The 10,679-nt window shown below is 39.2% G+C and overlaps 1 protein-coding gene across 3 annotated transcripts in view; it reads left to right on the forward strand.

Moving 5' to 3' along the window:
- Window positions 1-9,794, forward strand: part of EML4 (EMAP like 4) — a 125,358-nt gene extending 115,564 nt beyond the window's left edge. For all 3 annotated transcript variants that reach the window (XM_010967700.3, XM_045504853.2, XM_010967704.3), the window contains 4 exons: window positions 4,693-4,780; window positions 5,265-5,363; window positions 6,236-6,366; window positions 7,016-9,794. In XM_010967700.3, the coding sequence (XP_010966002.1) occupies window positions 4,693-4,780; window positions 5,265-5,363; window positions 6,236-6,366; window positions 7,016-7,489 (792 nt within the window). In that variant the 3' untranslated portion in view covers window positions 7,490-9,794. The remainder of the gene's footprint in view (window positions 1-4,692; window positions 4,781-5,264; window positions 5,364-6,235; window positions 6,367-7,015) is intronic.
- Window positions 9,795-10,679: the final 885 nt, after the last annotated feature.

Consider the following 10,679-nt stretch of genomic DNA (forward strand, 5'->3'; position numbering starts at 1 on the left):
TTTATCACAAAACAGTTTTAGGGGAATGAGTTTTTAGAAGCATATACATAAGTAAACCCAGGTCATTTACTATTCAAAGAAGAGACTTTCTTTTCTTTTCTTTTTTGGTGTATTTTGTCATCCGCCTATAAGCTGATCTATAAGCAATTACATAGTTTTAGAATTTATCCAAAATAGTTTATTTAGTTTGACAAAAATTATGAATCAGTATCCATTAATTTATTTAAATCCTATCTTTTAATTGACTTATTATCTTAATACTTGGGATATGAAACAGTAGTGTAATAGTGCCTCACTGTACAACACAATCAAATTAAATGTTCTACTGAAAGGAATTTTCAGATTTACTTAAATTTACCTTTACCAAGCACCAAATTTTTCTTAATTTTTACCCCAACCTTTTAGAAAAGTCCATGCCTTAATAAACAAGAGTGTTATCAAATATAATCTTGTGGAATCATAAAATTTTACAGGTAGCACTCCAGCATTTACTTAGCTCAGCCTTCATTTTATGGATGAAGATACTGAGTTTCAGAAAAGGTAAATGACTTGTCCTTGGTCGCATCTTAATGTAGTGGCAGATCTGGGACCTGAACCCTGTTCTTCTGACTCTTAGACTCCCCAAGGTACGCAGGTACCTCGGCCGTTCAGTATGTGTATGACTGTGCTGTGCTCTTACAGCACAGCGGCGGGCGCAGAGTGGGAAGTGTGCAGTGTGTGACACTGGACAGCGAGAATGACCTTGGAAGTGCTGAGAAGTGGCAAGTTTAGCAGTTGCATGAGACATGGCCTTCTTCAGTTAGGCAGCTTTTTATTTTAGTGTGTATGAAAGTATTATTTTGAGATATCATTAGGAACTGTTAAAGTTTATAGTACTCTTTGAGGCTCGACTGCTCTGCTTTTCTCATTATCTTCTGTTCTGTGCTTTGCTTCCAGCTATCACTTCTCCTTGCTGTCTGCTTCTGCCAGCTGGTCTTATAGTCTCATATTAGCTGCTTTTGTCTGTTGTCTGCTATGACGTAGGACAGAACTGGGCTAATGCTGCCTCTACTGCTTACTAGTTTGCAACTTTAGGCAAGTTAATTAACTTCTCTGAGTCTTAATTTTGTTATCTTAAAATTGGAGAATATAGTAGTGCCTACTTTTATAGGATTGCTCTAAAGATTAAAATGTGGCAACTGGAAGTACTCTCATAGATCCAAATACAAATGCTGTTTTCTATTTTGTTTTCAGTATTTCCTGTGACTAGTTAACACTGAAGTGGCCCCATAGCTGCAGCAGGATACTGGCATAGAACTTTAGGAAGCGTCCCTCTAATGGACTCTGACCAAGCAGTCGGAGCCTGTCCCTGAATGCCGGCATTCTAGCTTTCTGTTTGACTCAAGTTTCTATGTACCTTTCAGTGCTGCTACTCAAAGATCGTAGCCCAGGAAGTACAGTACACCGAAGTTGCAGCGATACACTAAAAAGCATTACAGCGTCTGGTAGAGTAGGCAAGAAGTGCTGGTAAAATAAGTGTCAGGACAAAAATGTCAGGATGTTGGTAACTGAAAATACATGTATGAATAAGAGATGAGTAAAAGGCTTCCAAACTGTCTACCTAGAAATCTCCAAGAAAATAACCCATAAAACTATTGCAGTACATATTTCATTATTACTATAACAAGAATTATACTGCAGTACTTGGTGGCTTAATCAAATGAGGGTTATGTTCTTATTTAAAAGAATTCATTGGGGACTCAGGATCCTTCTTTCTCTCTACTCAGTCATCCTCAACAAGGTACTACTGGAATTCCAGTCATCACATCCTAGTTCCAGGAAGATGGGATCAGAGCAAGGGGAAAAAGTCAGTTCTCCTAAGTCAGTTCTCTTAAAGTTTTCCCAGAAGCCTCACTCAGTGACTTCTGGCACCCACAGCTGCAGAAAGAGGTTAGGAAACAGTGTTTTCCTGGGCACTTAGGAGGAGAGAATGTGGAGTGGATAAGCTATGCTCTCCTGACCTACACTCTAAAGACTGGATTGGATAGTCTGACAGTCTACACTCTAAAGATCAGCTTTCCCTCAGTCCAGCAGAGCATATCAAAAATGTGATGGGGAAAAAAATCTTAATTGCGATAGCAACAAAAACTGTGGCTGCTTTGAGAGCAGACCTGGCAAGAAAAGCACAGGAAGCATGTGAAACGTGACTGAAAGGCAAACTAAGAACTGAAAAAATAGACATAATGTGTTTCTAGATGAAAAGGCCTGATAAAAATATCTGTTCTCTACAAATTATTCTCTAAATTTGATGCACTCTTAGTTAAATTTTCAACATGGTATTTATGAGCTGGGTAAAATGGTTTAAGATTCATATGAAATTTTCCACATACCACAAAACTATCACAGCTGGCTGGGAATAGGCAGATAGACTAATGGAACAGAAAAGAGAGTCCAAAAACAGATCTCTATTTATATGGAAATTTACTAGATAATAATAAAGGTATTTTCAGATCAGTAGAAAAACAATGGACTGTTTTCAGCCTGCATTATCCAGCATCACAGCCACTAAGCACAATTTTGTTTATGAAATTAAATACAGTTCAGTTGTCTGGGAGCGTTGGCCACATTTTGAGTACTCAGAAGCCACAGGTGGCTAGTTACTGCTGCACTGCACCGTGCAGATACACATTTTCATCAGCGCAGAAAGTTCCATTGGACAGCACTGCTCTAGATAGTGAGGGGACACCTGGTACCTACTTAGGAAAAAACTCAGTGCCCTAACTCAAGGCCTCGGTACTTTTTTTAAAACTCCCCAGGTAATATATAGCCAGGGTTGCAAACCACTGCTGTAGATGATGACCTTCAGCGGTTGACAAAGATTTAGCTGAAATATTTTTGATTTTTCCAGTGTATTCTCAAGCACTATCACTTGTAATTATTCTTGTGGGCCCAGGGCAGGGGGGACACTCTGAAGTGGCATCTGGGAAGGCAGCGTTACAGACTCTTAACAAACAACTGCATCTAACTTTTTCTCTGCTTGGTTATTGGACTCCATACTACCAAAAAAAATATTCACTTTGTTTCCCAATATAAATTGGTAACTGCCCCAAGGTCTTTTCTAAATTTGGGGACTTCCTATTCAAGAGGTTTTTTTTTTTTAAAATACTTACATTGATTTAGTTTACCATCTAAGTACAGTCTGTGTCCAACACAGATGTGCATTGCATGAATATTATGCATCCAAACAGTGCTTTGATGTTTTTCTAAGCAGTGCTATTAAATTCTTTTCACAAAGACTCGAACAGTATTTTTAAGTACTACATTAGGATGAATACTTCTTGGAGGACAGTACTTTGCCATGATTAATCTAGTTAAATCCTTCATTCATGTAGTAGCGCTTTTCTTATCTTAGAATCGTGGCTTCTCTGGATGTCAGAGCCAGGCATCAGACTCATGAGCACTATGAAAAAGATCTGTGTGAACCCCATCTTCCTGCCACATTCAGAAAATATCCAAGAACCACATGTGTCTTTCTGGCATTGAAACTGATTTCTTGTTAAGTTGGTAGGTCTCCCACATGCCTAGCAAGTGATTCACAACCTCTTCTCTAATGTACCACCTAATCCCCAGTGATTCCAGGAAGCTTCATAGTTCTCAAATTCACATCATTTAAATTCATTTAAATGTATAAATATGGGTATTTACCATGCAGCACTGTGGTGATCATAGCTCCAGAAAGGTTTTAGGACGTCTTAGACGTCAGAAGACTGCTAGAAAAATGAAAATGCTTTGTGTAAATCATTAGAAACTATACCTAAGGTATTTTGTATTAGCTTTAAAAATAAAAACCATGTGAGCAGAAAGCTAGCAATTCAAAAAGTACAATAGAAATTAAATGTTTTAATACAGACTGCAGGAGATAAAAGTAATTTTGAATATTCATCGACCTGGGTGTAAACCTTAAGACCTGTTTGATTTATCTGCAGTAGTTTATTGGAAGTCATCAAATGCTTACATGTGAAGCCAAGAAAATACAGCATTTAATAAATTTTTTTGGTCTAAATTCCCAGTGTTAGTAAAACCTAAGCAGAAAAAGATCACTGTATTCTTATTTAAGGAGTCAGATGATTATTGGATCCAGCTGTTCAGAAGGAGTGCGATGTTGGGTAACTGTTCATCCAGAATATTCTTTGGAGATTAGTTTTTCTAAGAGATCTCCAGTGTGACTGTGGGTGTCCCATCTTCCTCAGCCTCTGGGGTGTCCCGTGGGTACTCAGGAAGCAGCCCAGGAAAATTGTACTCTTTGTGCTCAACCCGCAACCAATACTTCATTCTCAAAAATAAAGATAAAAATAACTGTGCTAACTTAGGGACACTAGTGACTTGAAATAAGGCCTGAGGTTGTGGTATCTGTTACAGTGTCTTCGAAGACACAAATTTGAGACTGTCTTTCTTGGAAGTGTAGCACAGGTGGTAGGTGCTTGTTGCTGCTATCTAAGTGGAAAGACCAGGTTCCAGGTGCTTAACATTTCCACGGTGGTCAGGTTTCTTTAAATTCCAAAGTTCTGGCTCCAAACAAGGTAGTGTAAAAAAGAACTAAGGACCTGCGATTCCTGGTGAACGGCTACTCAGAAGACAGTACTGGCTACTGTGAAACTATTTGTCATTCAGAACTCTAACTGCTCTCTAAATAGTTGATGTGTTACTTCCTAGGGACATTCCAGCTATATCACACACCTTGACTGGTCCCCAGACAACAAGTATATAATGTCTAACTCGGGAGACTATGAGATCCTGTACTGTGAGTATGAACGATCACGTGCGGCTGAGATGTGTCTGTCGGGCAGTAATGAGCAGGCTGCAGGGACTGAACTGTGCAGCAGCTGCACACTGGCCCCTGACCTGACAAAGCTCATGTGGCTCTGAGCTGGCTAAGGACTGAGAATCTCAAAGAAAGTAGTGAGTTCATTTAAATGTCATAGGAAATTATTCAGGGAGACTGGTGCTGCTCTGAATGGTTCTGTATTTAACAACTTTTCTTGGAGACAGGAAGGAGTATAATGGATGAGCAATTAATGCTTTTTAAAGGACAATTTCAGTGGGAAACAGTTTGTAGTTCTATCTATAAACCCTGTTAAACACTTTTCCTTGTTAAGTGTATCTTAATGTTTTTCAGTATATGGATAATAAATACAAGTAAACGTGGCTAGTTTGAATCAAGATGCACTGTCAGGTACATTTGTACACAAGCACTATGATCATACTTCCTGTTTCTGAATTTAAAGGGGACATTCCAAATGGCTGCAAACTAATCAGGAATCGATCGGATTGTAAGGACATTGATTGGACGACATACACCTGTGTGCTAGGCTTTCAAGTCTTTGGTAAGGGCATGACATTTGGGAAAGGCGATTGTGGGTTTTTATTTATATTTACTTGGTTAAATTTCTAAACAAAACTAGTCTACATGTGTTCTTTAGTATTATCACCATTAATGCCCAATTCAGAGAAGTGTATTAGGATTGAACCAATACAAAGTTTATTCTCTGAAGAATCCAGGAGTTTTGGTCCGCAATAAATTCAGACTAATCTAATCTAGTAGAGGTTTGTGCTTATTATGTTGAACCAGTGTGTCATAATGATTCAGAATAATTAAATTTGCTTTGTCGACCTTTGGACATAAATAATAGTTTCAGGAAAATTCTGTGTATAGCATGCTAGACCAATGGATGTCCCATGCATTTCCACTAAGAATGAGGTTCTTTAAAGTGCCTGTCTAAAAGGGATCAGTGGAAGAGTCTGTAAATTTTACAATTACCCAGAATCCACTTTGGAGAATTAGTGCTATGGCATTGTTTCTGTACTTCGTTTGCTACAGAAGTAACTGAGAACTTCCCCTCCAACTAGAAACTTTAAACAGGAAGAGCTTATTGTTGAGGTGAGATGTGAGATAAGCTAAAACTAAAATTATTTATTAGCACCACCTGCTGGTTACTAGTGAGTACTTTTGAGTCTTAAAGTCTTAAAATTTTCCATCTTGAAGCTATTTCAGTTTAATTTTATTAGTAGTTAGATTTTGGGTAAAACTTCATCATTTGAATAAAGTATTGAGCCACTACAAAATTTTTAAGGGAAATGTTAGCAGTTAAGAGTGAACACAGATGAAAAATCAGTAAGATTCTAAAACACATGTAGCAGTGCAGTTACATTTTTCAGGCTAATTTTTCTACCCCCTCTCTGTGTCTCCATATCAAAGGTGTCTGGCCAGAAGGATCTGATGGGACAGATATCAATGCACTGGTGCGATCCCACAATAGAAAGGTGATAGCTGTTGCTGATGACTTTTGCAAAGTCCATCTGTTTCAGTATCCCTGCTCCAAAGCGAAGGTAAAATCAATTTAATAAAAACTAATGTTATAGGAAATTTTGTTTGGGGATGACTTTTGTGGCAATGGTGAGAAAACATCTGCAGGGTTACTAGTTACTATCAGTGGGAGGGAGCAGGCCGTCTGGAAGCACCCAAGCAGGTGGTGTGTCTTTTCCTTCCTCATTCAGGTCAAGGAGAACAAAGAGAAGACAGCTGACAATGTTTTATTCATTTTTTATTGTCCAACTTTTTTCACTTTGATTTCTTGGCAGATCTAAAATTCTTCTAAACATACTATTTGTGACCCATGATTAATATTATAAAACTCCTAAATCATCTATAATCCTGCCAACCTAGTAAATTCTCCCCTTGCCATCTCAATAGAAGTTAATAAGCTCTAACAAGTATACCAACCTGACATCCAGAAGAGACATTTGTTTTAACCAGAGTCTGAAAGTATAGCTTGTCCAGTTACTTTTTGTTTCTCCCATATGAATAGGTATTAAAAGGAAATTACTGCTAGCTTTATTCCTTAGTCAGTGACTGGTGGTTTTGATCTGCATTACCTGTTTCACAAGCTGCATAACCTCCCTATGTAGTCACCACCATTGCTGTACGCAGGCATGTAAAGAACGAGTTTAATTTTCCTGTCTGATTTATTTCATGTAGGCTCCCAGTCACAAGTACAGTGCCCACAGCAGCCATGTCACCAATGTCAGTTTTACTCATAATGACAGTCACCTGATTTCAACTGGTGGAAAAGACATGAGCATCATTCAGTGGAAACTCGTGGAAAAGTTACCTTTGCCTCAAAATGAGATTGTAGCAGATACCACGATAACCAAAGCCCCCATCTCTTCCACTGAGGGCATCATGCAGTCAGAAATTACCACACCACCTCCTTCCCAGCCCCCACATGAGACAGCTGAAGAAGAAAGCAGAAGAAGCAGTTCTCCCACACTTCTGGAGAACAGCCTGGAGCAAACTATGGAGCCCAGCGAGGACCACAGTGAGGAGCAGAGTGAGGCGGGCAGCGAGGACCTCGCTGAGCCTCTGTGTGAAGAGCCAGCCAACGAGAGGAGCGATGAGCAGGGTGAAGCGGCTCTTCCTGAGGACCAGCAAGACCCTTCACCCCAGTCCTAACCCGACTTCAGTGCGACTCTTTTTCCTCCAGCCGCATGGTGGTCTTGTGATAGAATTCAGGTAACAGGCCAGGAAGTGATGGAGAATCACTACTGATGGAGATTTGGGTTTTTGCGTGACCTGCTTTCAATAGTCTTATCTTCCGTCTCTCAAATGCAGTCGACCTAAAGGTTCGGTGTGGTGTGTGCTGAAAATTAACCAAACTTAATAGTAGGAAAAGACTGAAACATTAAGTATGTCTCAGAAATTACTGTGTGAGGAGTATGATGTAAATACTGGAAACAAAAGCAGCAGTTGTGTAGGTTTAAAATAAATCCCCCGTTATCTGACAGGCTTTCTTCAGGAACAACCAGAGACACCAGAAACACTCGTCTACTGGCTCAGACTCTGCTACTTTTTTCCCGATGCTGAAAAAGAAACCAAAACAAAACAAAACACCTCTCTTACTGAGATGTCCTCCTTCCCCAAATGTCTAGTAGAAATGTTTCAGTTAAGAAAAACTTCAGTCTTGCCACAAGCAGTGGTGTTGCCTTCTTGAGTAATAATGACGTTCTCCTACCCTGCCAGTAGATGTCCAGGTGTGCTTGGGGGCCTGCCACATAGGTGCTGCCTTTACCAAGTCAGAGTGACGGATTCAATTTCCTGTGTGCGAAATCCATTTTATCTTAGAACTAAGAAAGCAGTGGTTTGTTAAAGAGCTTCTAATGTATATTAAACCATTGATACTCAGAAATAATGGATTCCTCCAAGGATTCCTTTACTGGCCTAAACATCTTCAAATGTTTGGCATTCAATGGAAGATTGGAAGAAAAAAAAAAAACCGCATGCCTATAAAAACTAAACTTGGCTAATTTTAGCTTAGCCTTCATCATAATTTGTTCCCTCGATAACAAACAGTAAGTTTAAATGATTGAATTGGTGCTTGACATTCATGGGTTTAGTTGTAACTTTTATACAGATTATTGAGGGATAAAATACTCAGCAAATTTCTCTTTTATAGATGTGTGAATAATAGTTATACAGTAATTTTTTATAAATTGAATACTTAGCAGACTTCCTATATATGGTGACTTTTCTCTGGTGGAGTTGCTCTAAAGCCTTGCAGTTCTGATGTGGCTCTTTATTTTGGGCAGTGCATGTATTATGCATTGGATAGTTGTTTTTTTAAGTTTTGTCAGACGATTATGTTTTTCTTAGTTGTTTCCTATTTTCAAAATAATTACTGACAAATATGCATTTCCTATATATTTGTTTATACTTTGATTATAAAAAACTTCTATTTTTTAACTTGCTGCATTGTTTTGATATCTTTTTTTTTTTTTTTGGTTTAGATGTTTAGAAACTTTGGGTGAGTTCAGAAGTCTTAAGTATGCAAGTGTTTACGTGATTGTGCCATTCCAAAGTGCATCAGAACTGTCATTCCCTTCTAGTATCTTCTCAGGAGTAATATAAATCAGGTATTTCATCGTCATTTGGTAATATACAAACTCCAGTGAACTCCCAAGGACACTCACAACATTTGTATTCACATGCTGTAAGGGTGTGGGTGTGTGTGAAGGGGTGAGTGTGACACCTACTCTGTGTGTGTATCTCTATGTAAGAGGATATACGCCACGTTGAAAATACTCAGTGTGTATCTCTACGTGTATAGACATAAGTCCGTGTATTATCTCTTTCCTTTTGTTTACAACTGTTCAAAAAAAAAACCTCAAAGTAGTTCTCTTCAAAAGAAGAGAGATTCCAAGCAACCCATCATTTCTCAGTATGTTTGTACATAATCATCAGTGAGCAGCCGTAGTATCAGACATACATGCTTGCCTGTTAGCTGTGGTGATTAAATCAGGTCAGCACGTGCTGCTCCCTGCAAGAAAAATACTATGAGATAAACAAGTAATTCTAGGAGAAGAAAAAGCATTTTTAAGTCCCTGGGGGACACAGCTCTCCGTGATAAGCAGGGAGTGTTTTAGGGACAACAGTCACCTCTGGGGTTGCCGTGTACAACGAGATGTAGAGTCGTGACACTCTTGGGTGGGAGCTTCCAAAGACACTACTAACGCGCAGAAAGCGTTCCAGCTCTCTACTGCTGGCAACTACTGTGTAACAGTCAATTAAATCTGTGATAATGGTTGGAAGTGGGTGGGATTATAAAATTGTAGATGTTTTTAGAAAACTTGTGAATGAAAATGAATCCAAGTGTTTCATGTGAAGATGTTGAGCCATTTCTATCATGCATTCCTGTCTCATGGCAGAAAATTCTGAAGATTAAAAAATAAAATAATCAAAATGTTTCATTTGTCTCTCTAAATGTGTCTTGAGTCTTTCTTTCATTTATGCTGCTAGTTTCCATGGCTATTCAGTTATCAGCAGACATGACAGTTCACAAGGACACATCTACCAGGTAACCACTACTATGGATACAGCCATTCTGGTAGTGACAGATAGATAGACTCTCATAATGTTAGAGGAAATTACTTCTGATTTATGCCTCCACTTAGTAGGGAAGTATTTGGTTTAATTTATTTCATGTCTACTCTCTAATGTTTAACATTGGATAATCTTGGTGATCCTGCTTACCTGCCTGGCTCCACAGCCTGCCGCTGCCTTCCGGGGTTAGCCTGAGGGAGGCCCTTGAACTCAGCAGGACGCTACGTCCCTGCTTTCTCCATCTCTCGGCTGCGTACTGACATGTCCCCTGTACACCACAACCATAAATTAGCTGCTACAAATTCGTTAGGAAGAATTAGTGTACTCCATACACTCCCCAGCTTTACAGTCATGGAAATGACGAGGTTTTCATCACCTTATTCATCCCTGTGACTATGAACATACGTTCACAGACACGTGCACTAAGCCATGAGTGGCTGTCTCGGGGCAGGAATTCCTCCTCCACTGATTCAGAGACAAAATAGCTGACAGGAACCAGAACAAACCTACTAACTGATTTTTCTTCTTAATAAAAAAAGGAGGTCTAACAAAGGAACTTGTTTATAGGGAAATAATGATGAATTAGACCTTGGACACACACAGGTGTGTAACTTCTAGAAGGAACTAGGTTTCCAGCTTAATACTAGAAGTGAAATGAAGAGTTAAGGACAATAACGTGTTTTTAAAGCAGATGTGCAGGACTTGGATGGAGGAGAGCTGCCGCCAGAGGAGTCCCAGTGCAGCTAGCACACCCCAGACACCCGGG

The sequence above is a fragment of the Camelus bactrianus genome, chromosome 15 (assembly GCF_048773025.1).
Source record: "Camelus bactrianus isolate YW-2024 breed Bactrian camel chromosome 15, ASM4877302v1, whole genome shotgun sequence".
In the NCBI taxonomy this organism is placed as follows: Eukaryota; Metazoa; Chordata; class Mammalia; order Artiodactyla; family Camelidae; genus Camelus; species Camelus bactrianus.